Here is a 20,424-nt window from a genome sequence, read left to right as displayed (position 1 = left end):
TAATGGGAAAATGCTCCTGCATTACAACTCTACATACAAGTTTTCAAACACTGCTACCATTTAATGGAAAAATCTGGAAGAAAATCCCAAGAGTGAAGTTACTGCCACATCACAAAGATGAAGCGTCTACGGTATGAACTTGAACTCCTCCATTAAATGCTTTGTAAAAACCATATATGCATTGTCTACAAAGCTGTTGTGTACCAGCTTGCAGAGATCCACCCCCAGAAGTTAACAGAAAATACAGGGATGCTTCCAAACAGACTTCTTCCTTCTCCTCAAGACCTACAGCGGTGGATAATGACTTTCCCAAAGCCAAAGGAACACTTTCAAGAAATTAAATAAAACCAATCCAGTTAGCCTCCCAAAGTTTGCATGGACACTAGGAAAAGCTCTTCAGAATTTTTAAGCATTCCTAGCCTGAAGCTTAAAAAAAAAAAAAAGGAAGACCTGATCCTCTTGCCTTCCGCCTCACCCTGCTGATTCTATGAAGGTGAGCCACCCAAGGGCTATTTTCCAGCTGGACATTCACTAAATCCACTGGCCTCTAGCTCCCAGGGTTTACATGACCGTGACCCGTCTCCAAAAGACCTTGACAAATGAGAACGAAGAATGGTTGTGGCATGCATCACACCTTCCAAGTCAAGGGTTCAAAGGAAAGACAGACAGGAGAACTAGGTTTCCTGGTCTTCCCCCAGCACAGAAAGTAATGAAGCCTCGTTTGCAATAAAAATGTCTAATGTTCTTGACAAGTAATAAGCCCTTGAACTATTAGCGTATATCTAAAATCATAACTTCACCTTCATACCTTGCACCTTCAGGTTAGTATTTATATCAAACACTGGCACAATTTTAATCTCTTATTTAGATAGGAGAGAGAGATCTAATTTCAGACAAGCTCGTGCTTTTATATGTTTGAGTCTTAGCTAATTATACCCTAGCTCAGCTATCTGGGAATTAAAGTGGGTCCCATAACTTCTCCCCATCACGCTATTAAAAACCTCCCCTTGGACAGGAATCAGATCCTGCGTAACTTCTGGAGCCCCGGTTCGCTGGAGGGCTGCAGCTTAGTAGTTCTGAAGAAATTCTTCATGCGTGGTGTAAGCAGCAGAAACAGAACCAAGAGCAAGTGCTTATTTTGCTGTATGCATTCTTCCCAAATATTCTATAATTTCTGTCAAAACTGGCAAGCTTCAAGTCCAAACCTAAGTTGGAAAGCGGCCTGGTGATTACAGCATGGAGAGGAACAGGTTTTGATGCTGAACAATGTGTAGGAAAAAAATCACTCAACTCCAATCAGTCCATGACATCAGACTTGAATAGTCCTGGCCGAGTAGCTCTGACCTATTCAGTTTGGACTGTGAGCTGTGAATATTTGGGTTAGGTGAATTAATTCAGTGAATTAATGCCATCAAGAAAGGCTGAGCAGCAGCTCTGCCAACGCACATGCTCCTGAAGATAAATGAGTGAGGAGTGGGAATACCGCACAGGAAAACCTCAAGAAACCCACCTCTGCTTCCGTCTCAGAACAAAGTATCATAGTGGGACCCTAAGTGATTTGAACAGATCTGTAAGCTAGAGATGATTGTTACAAAACTGGCAACAGTCATTCAAAGACCATATAATACACATAAAATATCTTATTTTTTCAGTGAAAGATAACTAGAGGGGAACAACCACTTTGCACGTGGTATGTATTCCACAGAGTTCCACTATTTTACAGTAGGTTAGACACACTAGTGTCTGGATGTCCTGCGATAACAGAACTTTTCTGTAGAGCAAACCTTTAACTGCAGCTTTTGGAACGCAAATGGAAGTGGAAAAATTTCTTGTTCTGCATGCTGCTTATTTCTCTCTCAAAAAAATGAGAAATTCTTGGAGTAAAATGTTTCAGTAGAGGACATATATACAAACCTACATGCACACAAATGCCTGGCACACTTTCTTGATGCTTCCTTAAATAGTATCAGGGCTGGCATCTAAACGAAAAGTAACAATCTATATGGAAATTAAGCAGCAAAACTACGCACTCCGGGTCCCTGATGGAGCATCAAGCTGAGCGTAATGAAGTTTTCATCTGAAGTACTGCATGAAGTAAATCAGAAACAGAACTCAATTGCACATGCAATTATTCCTCTGATATCTGCATAAAACACCTGAACTTAAGAACTGATTTAAGCACTGAAACTAAAAAAGGCAGAGAGCAAAACCTTGGCCATCTCAGCTCTACTGATACCCTACTGGAAAATGGACCTTCTGCAGGCTTGCTGCAGCCTCATGTCCAATGCACAGTGCTAGCCTCTGCATGCAGCTCTTGGATGACACCACCACACCCAGATGGCAATAACAGCTTGCCTTGACGGTCATCCCAAAGAGCACAGCTTGGACAAGGCTCACAGGAATCTCATAATGACCTCTGCAAGAAAAAAAAACAACAACAACAAAAAAACAATAGCTTTGGGCTATTCCAAAAGGCTAACTTGGGAAAACAGCAAAGCTGCAGAAAACCTTAAGTTAGCCTTCCGCTCCTTCTATGTGAGCACGGCTGCAAAGGCATTCCCAGGGACGCGGGAACAGCTCGAGCTGCTGGACGTGTTCAGCAAGCAGGCAGAGAGCTCGACAGGAGCGAACACACTCTGACTTGCTGTGCTCCAGCCCCAAAATACCAGGGGTTGACCCACCAGCAGGTATATTGCAGCACATGTGCCTCCCAAATGGCAAGCCTGAGCCCAATACAATCTCATTCTAAATGAGCAGGAGAATGAGAAGGTCCAAGAAGGCTTCTGGAGAAAGGGAAAAGAATGGGAAGAAAGAGGAAACGTAAATGAGATACACAAGTTTAGCATCAACCACAAATGGAAGGAATCAAAAGAGGTCAACCTGCAAACTGCTCTCAGGGTAACACAAGCCGCGAGAGATGATCTTCTCTGAATATCCCTTTTTTAGGCAATTTTAGGAAGCAAGGAAAAAACAGAGGTATGCACATCTTATCTTTCAGACTGCTTGATTTGTGACTATTTTGAACCGAAGCGGCAGACCAGAAGAAATTCTGGATTAACCTGACTTTCTCAGAGCGACCTGGAGGCAGCTGAAGTGCAAGAACAGAAGCACAGCTGCCGGAGCAGAAGAATGCAAGCTTCTGTCCCCAAAGCAGAACCAGCCAGCATTCCCTGAACCCTCAATGCTTCAGGGACAAATCCCAAGACAACTGTCAGGAATTAGAATATTCCCAAACAGTTTTCAAAATAAAATGCAAACCAACCAACCAAACCATGAGTTTCACTATTTTTAGGAGACACGGTCAAAGCCACTTTTAAGACAAGAAAATGCAATCCAGCATTTCCTTCTTAAAAAGAAAAACACAGAGAAATTGGTAGAAGTTTGTAGCTGAGACCAGGGATCCTGCAATATCCATGCAGATATAGTTTCACCATTGTCACTCGGACTGAGAATTTTGCTTGGTTGCCTCTTTGACTGAGGCAGCACTCACACAGACGCAGCCAAAAACACAGTTTGCAATAACAGCTGAACGTTCGCTTCGAAATAATCCACCGGGGAGTTGACAGCGAGCTTTTCTGAGGCGAGAGGAATTTTCCCCGCCTGACAGCAGCTGCCTCTTCTTAGAAAGCCAGCCTGTGGCCTGGGTTTCAGGTGGGAAACTGGCCCGGCCGAGGAGCTCTTCCATGCCAATGTGAGCCCACCGCCTGCACCAAGCCCTGCGCAGCCAGGCTGCACCAACAGAGCTCCTTCTGCAAGCAAAAATGGACAATCTTAAAGGAAGCTGTTTCCAAGAATTACACAGCTGTCTCAAAGCAAGTTAACAAATGACTACTTGTATCCCACCTGTAGAGTTTCATATCTGTTACATTAATGGTCCGGTTATCTCATGTCCTTTCATCACCTGGAGAAATCCTCATAAAGTACCCACTCACACAGGCTAAACCAAATACTGATTATTTAAAAATAAACTTTTGACTACTAAAATCACTTTTGATCTACTCCTCAGCTCAGTCAAGCTGCAGATACGAAAATCACCCAAATGCGACACTATCCATACACTACCCAACATCAGCTCAGTTTGCAACATAGTACAAAAGAGGCCACTGTTAATTCACGAAAGGTTTTTTCATTTCCATTTTCCAACTGAAAAATCACTGAGATACCTCGGTATAAAGGAAAACTTGAGTGAAAATACATGCATTAATAAATCTGTCAAAGCCACTCACTGCAATTCTTTTCCCTGTTTTGAATTATGTAGTGTTCTTAAGGCAGAGAAGCTACCTCCTCTCATTACTCATTCTGTTGTAACTCAATTTATTATCAGTGTTTACTAGATAAAAACGTAATAAAACCACAACTAGTTGGGTTTGTTGTGTGTGTGTTTTTTTGTTTGTTTTTTTGTTTTTACACCATTAAAAGTTTCCACACCACTATCATTTTCATCTTACCTCAAGCACTGGTCCAGCTCCAAGAATAATCTGTTCTACTCCGCTAGCAAATCCCTTCTGGCTGAGGGCAGTGAGGTGATGAATCAGAAAGTTTGTGCTCTGTGTTTTTCCTGACCCACTTTCTCCAGAAATCACGATGCACTGGTTCTTCCTCCGCTGAAGCATGGCATGGTAGGCCACGTCTGCCACAGCATAAATATGGGGCTCCAGCTTTCCCAGCTGATGGTTATCATACATTTTGACATACTTAGGGTTATAAATAGGTAGAAACTTGAACGGGTTAATAACTATTAGGATGCTGCCTACGTAGGTGTAGATTTTTTCTTGCTTAAAGCGGTTTCTGAGATTTTCCAAGAGCGTTTTCTCGTTTAAGTCCGGCAGGCTGCACAAGTCGTCATAGTCCTTCTGCTGCGGCTGGGGCAGGAAGCCCCTCTCCACCATCCTGCGGCGCTCCTCCGTCACCCGCAGCCACGACTGCAGGCTCCCGTAGTGGATGGACCCATCGAGGTTCTTCTCCCGCAGAAGGAAGCGGTAATCCTCGCCGCTTATCCGGTTCTCCAGGGCCATGCGAGGCCACAGCATCATGCGCTGGACCGGGCAGTCCGTAGGGTTGAGGATCCATTCCTCCCCACCGAACTCCTTCACTTCTGCAAGGACGTAGCATTTTGTTTTCTCGAGCTGGAGTTTATTGATGAGCAAATCGATCACCTCGGCAGCCGTGGACGTTTTCCTGGCAGTGATGGGGCAATAAATCGTCCCTTCTGCAATGCTCCCGGGGTATATGTGCAACGTGTACTCGCTATCCTCAAAGCGTCGTCTGCCTCCAACATCATTTACACTCATATTGGATCCTTTCCCATCAGTACCTGCACTGCATAGTTAGGACGTCCTGTACCTTGTCAGGTCATCATGTTATCAGCACTGAAAATGAAAAATAAGCAAACAGGTTAAGTATTTTATCTTTATCTATGAGATGCAGTGCAATGCAGCAGCTAAGTAATTATACCAAGCACCTAAAAGTAACCAATCATTCCCAACTGGAACCTGAAAAGAGAGCAGGGTAATATACCAAAAAAAAAAAAAAAAAAAAAAAAACTTAGTATACAAAGCTGTGGCCAAAAATAAACCCCACCCAGTCAGTACGCATTTGACACCCAAACACAGGCTCAGTTCTACCCAGACACAGCCACCTTCATCGCCTCAAACTTTGATCAGTTTTTCCCTGACCCTGAAGTATCAAAGATGCAAGCAGACCCTCTGCTTTTCCATCAACGTACCTTACTAAGAATAAAATCAACAAGACAAGCATTATCTTGTGAACAACATACTGGACAGCACACCAAATCAACAGTGGCATCCTGCTCACATCAAAAGCTGGTTCCGTTTAATCAGCATTAACGAATAACTTCTTGAGAATTGGTTCCTCTACTTCCATGTTCACGCACTACATGAAAACCCAGGCAAAGTATGGCTCAGCTAACTGTGACTTTGGAAAACACTCCATGATTTTCCCAACGCTGACTTCCCGTGCACACAATCTATGTATTTTTTAGACACTCAAAGAGAACTAAACCTCTTGAGACTTTGAACAGTTGCATAAAACACTAACTTACAAAGCTCTGATGTGTCACCTTGCAGGCATGTTCCAACCGAAAGGAAAATGCCTTCTTTGTTGACTCAAAGGCCTGAACAGAAATGCTGAACAGCATTTAGCCTCTTGAAACAATGATTTGCCCAGTCACAAGTTTTGTTTTTGTTTTTTAAATCGATTACTCAGCTGTCAGAAGCTTCACGTTGTCTCAGGCTGTAAGACACCACACAATTCCTGTGTTGCTCTAAGAACACAAGCTGCTGATAAGCCCGACACTTTGCTGCAGTACTAATGGGACCAGGAACTTGTATTGATTTAATTTACCTCCTCTGACGGCTGCTCTGAAATCCAAACTGCAGTAAGAATCACCACATTATAGTGTGTATTTATGGAACACAACACCTTCATGTTGCAGGGTATTACCACCTCATCAATGGCCCTTTTTCCCCACCAAGTCCACCTTCTTCCAAGGAGTCCACATTTAACGCCAGATGTGGCATGTTACAGCCAACTCACTCAGACTATCTCATTTTCTTTCTCTCCTGTTGCTTAAGAACCAGAGAACTCAAACCTCCAGTGTTGAAACATGCAATGCAGATAACTTCCCGATCCCTATGAGAACAAGACACCCCACCACTGGCCCCAGATAAAAGCAATTTCAGACTTAGTGGTCTGCAGCTCTCCAGCAATACGATGCTGTAACAAACACACAATTCCCCTCAGAGACCTCCCATTTATTCCAGCATGAAGACAAAAGAGAACCAAGGCAGGTGAAATTTAATACAGGTAAAGGTTTTCCATCGAGCTCTGCCCCATAGGGGTGAGATCCTCCATCTGTGACTGCTCCCTGACAGCACCAACAAGATGTTAGTGGTGGTTAAAAAAGAGGTCAAAGCCCAACTGGCCTGAGCTCCAGGAATTCGGTGTTGGGAAACAATCAGGGGAAGCATTCTGAGTGCTCACCCTGTCCCTGCGCTCTTCCCAAAGTCACTGTTGGCACCCGGAGCCAAGGCCCCTGTCTGAGTACCACCACCCTTGTGTTCTGCAGCGACACGAGGCAGAGACTGGGCTATTTGTTTAATTTATCGCGCACATTTCTGAAGTCCTCAAATGAAAAGCATTATTTTATGTTGCATTGTTTCTCGCTCCAATATTTCACCAAGTGTATTATCCCTAGCCACACGCTATTTGAAGCAAAGAAATTAATATGTCACTGTGAAATACATCTGGCGTGGCTCCGCAGTGCAATGCTTGGTAGCAGGACATATATTATATACTGGGAAGGGCTCCAGCTGCTTTCCTATAGGTTTAGGCTACGCACAGATGCAGCAGAGATGATGTCAGTTAAGTGCTGGGTTGGGCTTTCTTTGTCTAGCTCCTCGACTCCAGTATCAGCCTTTCTTTAAGGAGGAAAAAAAAAAAAAACACTTAAGCTCAGTAATTCCTCACTGAAATCTCACTTCAAAGCCTACCACAAGATGGTTGGCTATTTTTATTCAGGTTATCTGAGCGTATCAAAGGCTGCTGACTCACATGAGAGCAGCAAACAGTACTGCAAGTCAGCCATCCAGAGCACAGACTCCTTCCCTGCTGCCTCCTCCCTCCTCCAGATACTCACAAGCCCAATAAGTTCTCCATAAAGCAGCGTCAGCAGCCTGCCTCTCTCCCCAACCTCCCCTAAAGCTTTCATCCCTACAGATGCTTACTCCACCTGCACCCAAACAGCTCCAGGACCGACTGCCAAAAGCCCAAACCTCCTGCAGAGCCAGGGCCAAGTCTCCCGGAGCTGCTCCAGCGCCAAGAGCTTCCACCAACCACACAGAAATTCAGCAAGGTGAGAAAGTGAAGAGGCGTTAATTTGAGCCTTATAAATCCCAGGAGGCAGGCTACGTGATTTGCTTTTAATGACGTTAAACGCGGCTTGGAGTATTGTGTCAGGTCAAACAGACGTTAACGAAGGTAATTGCTTGTGGTCTCCCAACCGCTGAGGTGCAAAAGCCTGGCTCTGCTCAACATCAAATGCGCCTCCAGCAGACAGCGAGTTTTAAAACCATGTCGGAGAAAACATTGCACTGAAACACGAGTAAATGGTAATTAGCAGGTGTCAGGAGAGGGGCTCTCTTCATGAAAGGTGCTCTAGCAGACTATCATAATCAGCTTTTTTTTTCTAAATAAACACTGTTTTTTGCATTCGGATGCAAATACTTTAAAATATGGTCATGAAAAGTACAAAACAATGGGCGCTCTGCAATCCCTGACCACCTGCCCTACGCACGGCTTTAATTATGGACATCCAGTGTCGCTGTGTGTTTGCATTTAAACGAGAGCGGATCAAAGATGACAATACATCTAAAGTAGGCAGGCCTCTTATGAAAAGCTATTATCTTATTAAAACAGGATGCCTGTCTCTGGACCCAATCAGTGGCAGATTTTAGGAGTACCTGACTTCACCACCGAGCTCTCTTCCAACTGCTTCACTAGCACACTGGCTTTGGCAAGGATGAAGGATGCTGATGCTGCAGAGACTGACAGCTGGAGGATGCACAACAAATAAATGCAAAAGTCTTTGGCCCAAACATTCACATTATGCATTGCTGTGAAAGGAAGGGTTTGGAAATCTATGGCATTTAACCAATATGCTTTCATCTTAGTATTTTCTGTATTTGTTTAGAGTTTCTTTATGTAAATGAAGACTCTTACTCAAATTGACCCTGCACTCTGATTTTGCTTACTTTGCTGTAACATAAGTCTACTTGCAACATACAAAGCATGACCTGGGCACAAAATGCGAGGCTGCAAACTAAGCCTTATGCCCTCCTACCTAACAAAGTAACAAAGCAGATCCCAAAACACAGAATCCTGTACAAAAATCTCAACAAAGATCTGATGACATGCTGAACAGGTTGACAGAAAAAGTATACTAGAATTCTGGTGGTCAGCTAGGCTTTGTGCATACACTGAACTTGCACGTGGTGTTTTACATCCGCACTATAGGCAATCTTTCATTAGTTGACCAGAGCTTATGGCACTTAAACACTGGTAGTAAACGTGCTTTCTTAAAGGAAACATATATGACTGTATATAGGGAGTGTTTTTGTATTGGGAGATGCATTTTCAAGCAAGTGTTATTCTCTTAAGAGATATCAAACGAACTGCAATGGTTCAATTACCTTCAGAAGGGAGCAGTGTTGAGACCAACAGGGACAAAGCCACCGCAACAAACCAAGCCAGGCCAGTACACTGCTAGCAGGATGCTCCAGAGTACACTGCTCACTGTCTATGAGCAGGCACAAGGAAGCACTGCAAATTTTATGGGGCCAGATAGGTAAGAAGCAGGGAGAAAAGGGGTCTGGGGCCTCTGTGATGAAGTATTTACCACAAAATGCATGAATAGAAGGTTTTGGTTGTGCTGTTTCCTGCTTTTCTGCCCAGAAAGACAAATCTTAGTATTCCCCTTTTCAGGGACAGCGTAAAAACCATGCAGCAAAAAGCCAAAATAAACTGTCTAGTGGAAGCATCAGTACCCGCCATAAATAATTTGAGACAGCTATAGCTTGAAATCATAGCCAGGGTTTGCCAAATATTGAGTGAGAAAAAAAAAAAAAAAAAAAAAAAAGAGTAGTGTCAGTGTTGAGACTGCTAGAAGAGCAACTCTGGAAGCAAAGTTCACTTTGCTGTATTATAGCATCACATAACCCAGACAAGTGGCTACAAAAATAGCAAAACTTTCTCCCCTTCCTAATCCTCAGACGACTGCAACGTTCCGGGTTGCTCAAGACAGACTGGGTTCACCCCTCCGCTGGTACGTCAAAACGCATACCGCGTGCCGCCGAAATTCCTGAAATAGATAACTTAAAAATCCGAAACAGCCAATTTAAACATACTTCACCATTTAACCTGAACGTACTGGCCTGATTGCTCTCTGAAAATCTCTTGGGCAGCAGCAAATGGTCCAGGGCTGCTGCTGCCTGAACAGTCAGAGCAACCCCCTGCCACAGAACTGTTACCAGACCAAAACAACTGTGACAGCTGCCGCTGGAAAACTACAGCATCCAGAAAGGCAGAAAAGCCCATCTAGACGCCAAACCTCTCCTTGCACAAGGAGGAAAAAAATAAGGGCAGAGAGCTCCCTTCATTTACAAACAGAAATGTGCATCAGTCACACACAGTCTGGATGGTAGCAGTCATCCAGAAAGCGGTTATTGCATGCAGTTTTACAAACCCGTGGCAACCTGTACAATGCTAATCCTCTCCTTTTTATGGTCTCTTTCTTCCTTGCTCACCCTGATTTTCTTCTTTCCACGATGGAAAAGAAATATCCCACGGTAGCTTAGTCAATGACTTCAGTGAAACTCTCTTAAGAACCTCATGGTGCACATGCTACCTAAAACTAGCATTTCTGTGCCCAGGTATTGGTGCAGGGACAACAGGAGGCGCAAAGGGGGGGTGCCTTGCAGTAAAGCTGTCTGCAAGAGCTCCATAAGAAGTGTTACGTCCAGAAAGAACTACAACCGACAAATGAATCAAAATGAACGTAGGAAAATTGAGATCTGTATGCGTTATTGTGCCAGTTTGCAATCACAGGTCAAATTGAGCTCTTCAAAAGTCATGAGAAACTTGGAAAGCAAAGAACTCAGCCTTCCAGGATTCTCCATATTCAGAGAAAAGCTCTCTCAGATAAGTTCTAGAGTAGCTTATTTGGACTGTCAGGTGTCAAGCAAGAACCGATACGCGACTGCCATGGACACCTAACAAACCTGGTGTCCCTTCACTTCCTGCACCACAGCAAACCCAAACAATTTTTCTCTTGAAGCCTGCGATCCAAGGCAGACTCGTAAACCCCAGAAGTTGTTTTACTGGCTGTTATCATCATGAGAAAAGGAGAAACAGCATTTGTCGACCTCCATCCTTCTGGTAGGGGGAAGAAGGTGGGAGTATTTCCACAAGCAGGGGTCACCCACCACTGCCATGCCTTTGGGGTCAGAGATGTGCACTCTGCACCAAGGAAGATTCCCAGAATATGAAAGGATTTGTGAACACACAGCTAAAACCATGTAAACAGTTCCCAAAGGTTTGCAGTTGCCCATGCTAGGTATAACCTAAAACAGGTTGCAAACGCTTTGTGAGCTGTTCCTAAGCTCACTGGCTTTTTCATTGACTTGAAAGCTGAGAAAAGTAATCTCAGGTTTATTTTTCCTGTGTTTTTACATTTTTATTCATCACTTTACACTTTTATTCATCACAGCAATGGCATCAGCATCTTGTCTATTCCATCCTAAACAACGAGACTAACACCTATTTAAGAGGTCCATGGATACACAGAATACCTCTGCAGATGACTCCCCCTTCCAGAACCTGGAATTACCCCGCATTGAGGTTTTGCTATTCCCCTGTGCTCCAAGAGCTATGAACACTGCTCAACAGTTCCTCTCCTAGCAGCTGGAAGCCGGGCTAGGACACTGGTACCCATTAATCATCCTCTTGCTGATGTCTCGTGTGGAAATCTGTCAGATTACAGCCGACTTCTCCAAGACAAAATGAAAAGTATCTAGATATACACACCTAAAAAACCCACAGGAAAAAAACTGTTGCAAAGCAAATCACTCCTAGAGACCGTTGCAAACGAGGAGCTGAATTAAGGCATGAATAATATCACAATCACTTACTCTTCCCCTTAAGGTCAAAGCACCTTCTGTGCAGAGAATGAATCAGTGTTCAAGGAATTAATCACGGCCACACCGTGAATGGAGCTCTTGTCTGCAGGGTTCCTGCCTCGCTCTCTAGAGAAGCTACAGTAGGCACAGAAGAAGACGTGCTGTAAAACAGAAAAAAAGGACTACAGGAAGGCAAACTGTGGTCTTGTGATTCAGGCAACTGAATGGGAGAAGTGCCTTCTATCCCTGCTTCCATCACACGCTTTCTGTGTGATGTTGGGAGGCAAAAGGAGCGGTGCAAACAAAGCCCGACGCAGACAGCCCCAGCTGTTCCTCTTTCTTGAGATCCCAACTTGAGTCACGGCAGCTGAAGCAGAGGCGTATGTTGCTTTTTTCTGGGGGGGAAACCCTAATAAAAGCAGCTGGAAGCAGCGTCATCATCCAGCATCCATCAGCATTTCTGCATGAAGTCCTTTTTCTTTGGTGTTTCCTAACTTCTGAAAGTTGGACCCTACACATATAACATTACCTACATAATACTATGGTTTGTCTTTCTAATATAAATTAGACCGTGGTCACAAATAAGCAAACAGAGTGACTCTGGTCTTCAGAACCAGAAAACCCTCCCTGTGATGGATGGGTGATAATCCAGGACCACAGGGGCCAGAAAGAAGCACAGCCAAGAAAAAATAAGGAATAAAATCAAAGGAGGCGTGCCAGTGCTGTGCCTTTAACGCAGCCATCAGAGATCCCAGAAATATTTGCTGAAATACTCTGAATGCACATAGCATCTTCCTGCCAGTTCATGAAGCACATCTGTAGTTATTTATATTTCTGTTTGCAGTTAAAATTTCACATATCAAGCCTGAAAAAAAAATAAAAAAAACACCCAGTGTTTACAATAAAAATCTCAGGGAACCTGCTAGAAATGAAGGATACAGAGTGTTAGAGCAGAGAGAGACTGCCAAGTGTCACAGGAATTCACGCTGAGGACATCCAACCAGCCTTAAAACAGACACCAAGAACACCTATTTCAGAGCTCAGCGATTACACAGGTGTTAAGGACAAGACACTTCTATCCTACAGAGCTCAAGAGCTTCGAGAGCAAAGACCAGGGGAACAAAGGCATCCTGCACCTTCTAATCCAGCCCTGCAGGCACTCGTGTTAGGAGAAACCTGGCTACAGCCGCCTGGAAAGTGTACTGAAGGATGCAACTGCAGCAGGGGAGGCAGCACCCTTGGTCCGGAACAAACAGGCCTGAAGCAGGAGTTGGGCAAAGATGATCCCTGCCTGTGCAGAAGCAGTACATCTTACACGACTGCACAACACTAGTGCCCAAGCGTCACTGCATCGCTGCATTAGAAAATGTCAGAAGTTAAGTGAAATCAGCCGTTTGCGTAACACAATGTCGCCACGCCGTTTTGGAGTAGTGAGTCAAATAATCTCATGATGATTTCAGGGTGTTTTTTTTCTCCCCGAAGATTTCAGGAGCACTGATGTTATCTGGCAGAGGTTTACACAACCAGACTGCAAAGTCAAATTCACGCGCAGTAGTGCTGGGAGGAGCTGCAGCTTCACGACTGCTGATCTCTCCTTCCTCAAGGACTACAGATGCAACCGACAGGGGAAAATGAAGGGTTTTACAGCCTTCTCACTGAAAACTCTTTTTGGCTATCTGTCATATTCAAATACAATATTCCAGTGTTCCCAAGTCAATTTTATTACATTGCACAAAAAATTATTACCCATCTGCTCCCGGAGACCCATCAATACATAAAAACCTGAGCTTCCTCTTCCACCAGAAAGACATTTCCAGCTCTCCTACTGATAGGATACATCCTGAAAATACATACTCCGAGATTAAAATGAATGATAAAAGCCAACTCTCATTGGCCTTAAGCCAAATACTTAACAAAAACACGCTACATTTTAAGTACAACATACCTTTTAATAAACTGCAGTTCAAATAGCCAATTCTCCAACAAAAACCTTTCCTGTTCCATTTGTCTCCTATCCCCTAAGTGACACTACAGTTCAGTTCGAACTCTCTTGCAATGTCATTTCCAAGCAGCGGTTTCTTTTGCTGCAACTCTCACTTCAGAAATACAAACCAGCAAGGCTTGGACACCATCCACCCAGGTTCTTTCAAAATCCTCCAAATCCTCAAATGTCATTTCCATAACGTTATGAATGAAGGCAACCCTCGCCTTGCTGCAAAGCGCGTAGGGTTTTCACCTTCCTGTTTGCCACTTCTGCTTGCTTCACCTTCCCGTTTTCAATCTGCCGATGAAATCATTTCCCAAAAGAGAATAATCTCCTCTGCAGTAAATGAAAGCCAGCCCTCAGCAGCAATGACTGCAGCCTCGCCAGAAAAAAAAAAAAAAAAAAAAAAAAAAAAAAAAAGATCAGCTGCACCTGGCTGGAGCTAAGGTTTGCATTAAGTGAGAGACAACACCATGCATCACCCTAACGCGCCCATCTCAGAGTTCAGCAGCCCAAACAGCCTCGTGCACCACAAGCCAGCAGCTACAGCACCATCAGCTAAGGGGAAAATAACATACATGGGAGCACCCATCCTCTAAACACCGTACCATCGAGGATTTGAACCCAGGAACGTAATAATCCTGAACGATTTTGTGCCAGGCACAGGGTGCTGCGAGCCAAGGCACTTGTGGAGAGAGGTGTTTCCCTTTCCGTGGGGGACTCAGTGGTGTCCAGCCATGGGAAGCCCCTAGCAGAACGCCTTCTCCAGGGGGGCATCTCACTGCACCCCTGCGGGCGTGCTCCGGACAGGCTAACTCATCCTGCAGCCTTCAAGCTTCTCCTCCCTCACCTTCAGGTTCCTCCTGCAATTTGCTTTTTCAACATTAGCAAGACCTGCCTTAACCAAGAGCTTCAGCAATCAAAACTCTACAGACAGAAGCAAGAGAAACGCTTGTTCCATTGCTCCTTTTAGTACAAGGCAGCACATGTTCAACTGCTTTGGATGCTCGCAGAGACCTGCATCAACCAGAACAATTGTTTTCAGAGGGTCAGCAGGGTTTGTTCCAACACAGTAAGCTTCACAGCTACTTAACAAATAGTTTATATGGAGAAAAAAAAAAAAGAGGAAAAAAAAAAAAAAAAAAAAAACAAAAAAACACTAAATTAGAAGCCACTGATTATTTTCCCCTTCTACAAGTTGACCAGAAAGCTGTTTGTTCTGACCCACTTAGCCGCATGGAGCACGCTTTAAGCAGAGGGACATCAGACCAGGTACAGAGAGGCAGAGGCCGGTTTCTCTCCCTCCCCTTTCTCACCATCACCAAAAGCTGGAAGCCCCAGGAGGACCTCTGATTTTAGAGATTGCAGACACAGAGGAGCTTCCACCCCGATAAATGGAGCACACTCCAACAGCATCCTACAAAACTGGTGCGGAGCCTCTTGGCAGAGGCAGAAAGGAGCAAAAGCTCCACATAAGCAGCAGGTACCCCGTCCTGTCACTCGCATGCTGCGAGCCCATGCACGGTCTGGAATGACTTCAGCCTCCGTGCTCTCCAGAACAGCAAAGAAAAAGCCTTGGCACATTTTTGAACACGTTATCAGACATGAGAGGAAAAGGAATATTAAAACTGTACTGCCAGATCTGCTCGGTTACCTTAAAAACAAACAAGAAGGGTGAATCACATTTTAAACAAGACTTCCAGCAACTAGTTTACGAAAAAAAAATAAGTCTTTTTCCTCTAAAGGCTGCATTTCAAAAAAAATACTCATCCCACAGATTATGATAATTTACAAGGGCACTAACAGGTTGTTGCATTTAAACTAACCACAAAACAATATAATCAAACTCAAAATTAAATTGTCAGCTAAGTGCCACAACACCAGCGTGTCTTTTACACATGAAGATGAGTACTCTGAATGCAGTGGGACATGAAACTGAAAACAAAGCTTTCTTGCAGTCCAGGAAGTACTGAAAATACCTTGAATTATAGATGACAGCTTCACTAAAAATAGTCATTGTCAGGTATCTGACAACACAGGCTTTGTAGTTCTTGGAAAACATTAATATCTAAAGGAGAAACAAAAAAAAGTAGGGGGGAGACGTGCAAGTATTTAACAATGTATACCACCTGCCTTTTGCAAAAATATTTCAAATGCGCTGTTTCAATCACTATTTTAAAACTGAAGGGAGAGCTTGTTCCAAATACCACTCAGCATTTGCTCTCATCCAGGTTACCCCAGTTACCACTTCCAGCTTGACTCTCTGCATGGCAGCAAGTCTTTTGCCCACTGAGCCCCAACAGGGGCAAGGCTTCCTACATGAGGTTTGTGTTTCCTGAATTCCCCACTTGTTTCTGGGTTCTGCAGCTGCAGGGGCGAGCGGGCAGCTCCCACGAGAGGACATGGAACTGCAGTCAGCGGCTGTTTTAATTTTTCATGGTGTATGTGAAACGAGTTGTGCATTTCTTCGCAAGGCTGAAGCAAGTTGGATGCCGTCCTGGCAGCACTGCCAACATTTTTAATAGAGAAGGCAACAAGCGGGCAGCCTGTAAGAAGGGAATATTTGGGGGAATTAGTGATCCTCCTAATATACGAGGTGAGTTGAGAAAGTTTTCACCTCCACTGCTCGTCTACGTACATGCACACAGAGCAAAGAGAGACGAGGAAGTCAAGCTGTCTTTTGAAAAATGGATCTGACACACTAATGCATGAGAAAGATGCCTTGCTCCAAGCCCCTACCTTCTGTAATGCCGTCAGACAGCAGATTAACTCGCTCGGATTGCGGCGTGGCAAGCTAAGTGCACCAGAGACAGTGAAAGCTGGTTGGGAAAATGAAAACAGAAGTCAGCCTCATGATCAGAAGCCGACAAACACCTATCACACTGAGTGCGCTCCCTCCTGATCTCAATTCAAAACAAAAAAGCCAAAGCTCTCCGCATTTGGAAATGGGGATTCTTAACAGACGGCAGCATCCTTATGAATGCAACAACCCCAAGCCTGCAGAAAGGGCTCACATAATGAGAAAGCAACGCACCAGAAATCATCTTTATTGCTCTTTACAATGGAAATGACCAAGTATTTACAGCAGCAGCCACGACACAGTGCACAGCCATCATAAACACGGATTTTAGGATACAAGCCCTTCGGGTTTCATTGGCCTTCATATGCCTTTTGCTAATGGTACTTTGCTGAGAAGGATGAGGAAGAATGCATCCTGGACTCCAGACCCACCTGGAGTAAATAAAGTACATTCTAGGATCTGGAAAAATAAAAAATAAATAAATAATCACAGAATCAGTCCAATAAGGTAAGAATAAAGCTGACTGAGGTAACAGCCTGAGCCTCACTGTGTTCTCCAAAAAAAAAAAAAAAAAAAAAAAAAAAAAAAGAAGTCTGTCTCATCTGATGGCTGGAGATCTGCTTTCTTTGGAGATCAAGGAACAAAATCTAGCAACATTCACAAGATCAGCAGCAGAATGATTTCCACACTTCAGTAGGCACAAACTGAAGTGAGCATATTCAATCGGAACCAGCACAAGCTATTTGCTTTTTCTCTCCCAGCCGGACTGCCTGAAACATCCACAAGCCAGCCCCATCCTCAGAAAGGCTACTTTCCACCCAGAATAAGAAGGCATGAGGGAGGTGGGAGGTAAGCATCCCACTTTTTTTCCATTTCCATTTCTCATTAGAATAGAGCAACACTAAAAGCCATAGCAGAAGACAGGCCTTTCCCCCCACCTCACCCCCTCAAGTAACAGAACAGATTCACCTGGCCAGAAACACAAAATTCTGACTTGGTTCATCCTCAGAAAGGGAGCATTAAAATAAACAGGCACGGAGCACACAGCTCAGGCAGCCAGCACCGCTAAAGGTCGAGCACCCCCCAATGACTTGAGAAATTAGACGAGATTGCAACAGAAGAGTACCCCAACCTCAAAGACGATTCCACATCCTGAGCAGAAATATCTCGGGGAGGAAGAGGAGCTGCTAAGCGAGGCCTGCAGAAGTGCTTCTTTGACATCTGTTCAGGCATTTACAACCCAGCAGCTCTCAAAGCTGCTTCAGCAATGGCATTTACCCTAATTGCAGGCGGTGGATAATCACATTTATCCCCAAACTGCTCGCTGCTGCTTTGAGGGGTGCCAAATGCAATATGAGAATAATCTCCCACCTCACATATTCATTTTCTTTAAGATCTGCTATAAATCTTAAAGCCTCCCTGAGGATATTTTGGTCTGGAACATTTCAGAGGTGATTCTACTCATTACTCCATGAGTGCTACCTTCAGTTGCTCTTCCAGGTTTATTCCCAGGGGAAGTCAGTCTGAACGTCTCAGAGGAGCCCACACAGGCAGGCACCTAAGAAAACCTCACCGTCCGTCTCTACCGACGTGTTAGGAGCCCACGTGAAACACTTGTGTTGCACCTTGTAGAGCCTTCTTGCATTTCTCCTGTTTTTACCATAATGCCGGCTCCTTCAGCTGCTCCATGCCCTCCCTTTCCCCTCCTACTTTCCATCACGAGCAATCTGTCTCTCCCGATTTCTCTTTTCCCCCTTACAGGGGAAGCAGAGGCCTCTTTGCCATGAATCCCACAGCTATCTCAGCCCCCTCCCTGCACCAGTGCCAAAAACTATCAGTGCCACAGACACAGAAGATGAGACACAGACATCCCTCAAAGAGCTGCAGGACACCGGAGTCTTAAATCTCTTTTTTTTTTATAAAGAACCGTATCTTTGAGATGCTTCCTTTGCTAGTATAAAGAAATCACCAGTAAGACTACTGCATTTTTGTTAAATGCAGAATTAACAACTGATTATAAACACACTCCTTTATTTTTCCAGTTATTAGGACTTCTAAATTAGAGAACAACCAGATGACTTCTTTAAGTTTGAAATGATTTATCAAACTTGTTTTCTGTCTCCACATTTCCAAAGAGAAGGGCTCCATAAAGAAGCAAGGTCCCTAGAAGGGCAACCTCTGTTTCTGTAAGGGAACCTGAATTCAATCCAAACCCTACAGAGGATCATTCCCACGAGCAGACGTTTTTCAAAGAGTTGCCCCAACTCTTGCTGCAACATCAGGAATACTGAATGTCTACATGTAAAAATTTACATTAAACACATAAAATTTTCAGCTGAAGCATTTTCAGCTTTGTGTGTGCATACTGCCTATATTTTTGATACATTTTCCATACTCACAAGATTAATTTCACAATATTCATGTGCCCAATTACATCGACAGTACCTAAAAGCTTCACGCATTGCGAGCAGAAGTTAGGGGAGGGGGTGCTGAGAATTTAATGTAACCCATGTTAACCAGACACTTCCAGGTTACGACAAAGTATTCAGCTGGCACAAAGCCAGCAGGACTCTCCATCACAGAAAGAGGTCAGCGAAATCCAATAACAAGTATTTAAAAAGACAAGTAAACAACATTAGTTCGATTTTCTGGCCGGAGGCAAGGCAAGTTCATTATGAAACGGGGAGGAGGGACAGAAGGGAGACCGAGCAATAAAATAAAATAAAAATCAGAAGATTTAACCTATCTTTTTTCTTCTCCCCCAATTACTTGCACTCCATTTCACTGACAGAATTAGAAATATTAGGACAGCAGCGCTCGCCACAACAGGCAGCTGCCCGGGGCCATAACACACAACAAGCCATCCTTCCTCCTGCAGGCTTTCGCTACAGCAATAAACGGGTTGGGCATGGAGCAGATGCTGCCTCTCAGCTCTCATCAGACACGCGGAGACACTGCACTTCGCCAGATGCATGGCCAGCTCCCAAGACGAGCTGCTGCCCTCACGGACCCTCCAAATGTGTGTTGGAAGCGGGTGCAGGTGTGTTGTTGCTCCTCCTGCAGATTTGGAAACGCTCTCAGCAAGGAAATTGTGAGGCAAGCTGGCTGATCTCATAGCAAGGTTTTTAGGACTCCTCGTACTTCATCGCATCAAGAAAACACGACGGGAATACCAAGAGGCAACCATTTTCTGTTACCGTAAATGCACTGGCAGAAAAGGGACGAGCAAACGCCAAGATGCCACTAATTAACTCACATTGTTCAGAGGACTGAAATAGATCTCGCTATTTCTTCACCATCACCGCTTTACACGCAGGCTGTATTTGAAAGATAAGAACTTCTCATATTGTCTTTCTACCTGTTCATTGTCAATAAGCTTTAAAGAGCTTTTTCACCCCCCTCCGTAAAATGCTGTCCCTGATACACCACCTCCACCTCTGCTGCATGCACAGGAATCACAGCCGAAGATTCAGATCAGAAATCCGAGATTTCGCTGACTTTTCTGAAAGGCGATACACGCTGCTCTTGCCATTTCGGAGGGCTCAGGAGCTGCCGGAGGCTGAGGTCAGGCAGCAGCAGTCGGGCATTTCCCACTCACAATGCAGTCTTGATTTTCCCTGACAAACTGAAATGCATTTTAACCAGCTAATTATTGTTGTTATCAATACCTCAGTCACAGGCAGAAACTAATATCAGAAGTTTCACACCCATTTAAGGACATCAATGGTTTTTAGCTGTTAGTATTTGGCATCTGACACACGCACGGAAAACCATTTGTTGTGTTCTTGGTTATTCTAATTGACTTCAGCAGAAACAGCCTCTGACTCAAGTCTCATTGATTTTCTGCTCTCCTTGATCCTTTCCAATCAAGCCTGCAGTGAAACTCATCTTTAGTTTGACTAAAAGCAGCATCATTAACCCTAACTGTTAAGGGGTAATCAGGTTTG

General features: G+C 44.2%; 1 protein-coding gene across 4 annotated transcripts in view; it reads right to left on the bottom strand.

Annotated features, from left to right (window-relative positions):
• Positions 1–20,424, bottom strand: part of MYO9A (myosin IXA) — a 194,739-nt gene that overhangs the window by 147,197 nt on the left and 27,118 nt on the right. For 2 of the 4 annotated variants that reach the window (XM_035335640.1, XM_035335643.1), the window contains exon 2: positions 4,449–5,369. In XM_035335640.1, coding sequence (XP_035191531.1) covers positions 4,449–5,291 — 843 coding nt within the window. In that variant the 5' untranslated portion in view covers positions 5,292–5,369. Of the gene's footprint in view, positions 1–4,448; positions 5,370–11,705; positions 11,817–13,638; positions 13,942–20,424 lie in introns of those variants that run through there. The other 2 variants (XM_035335641.1, XM_035335642.1) reach the window with 2 other exon arrangements.

The sequence above is a fragment of the Oxyura jamaicensis genome, chromosome 10, assembly GCF_011077185.1.
Source record: "Oxyura jamaicensis isolate SHBP4307 breed ruddy duck chromosome 10, BPBGC_Ojam_1.0, whole genome shotgun sequence".
NCBI classification, from domain to species: domain Eukaryota; kingdom Metazoa; phylum Chordata; class Aves; order Anseriformes; family Anatidae; genus Oxyura; species Oxyura jamaicensis.
The sequence above is the reverse complement of the archived record's forward strand: the minus strand, read 5'-3'. Positions and strand labels throughout refer to the sequence as shown.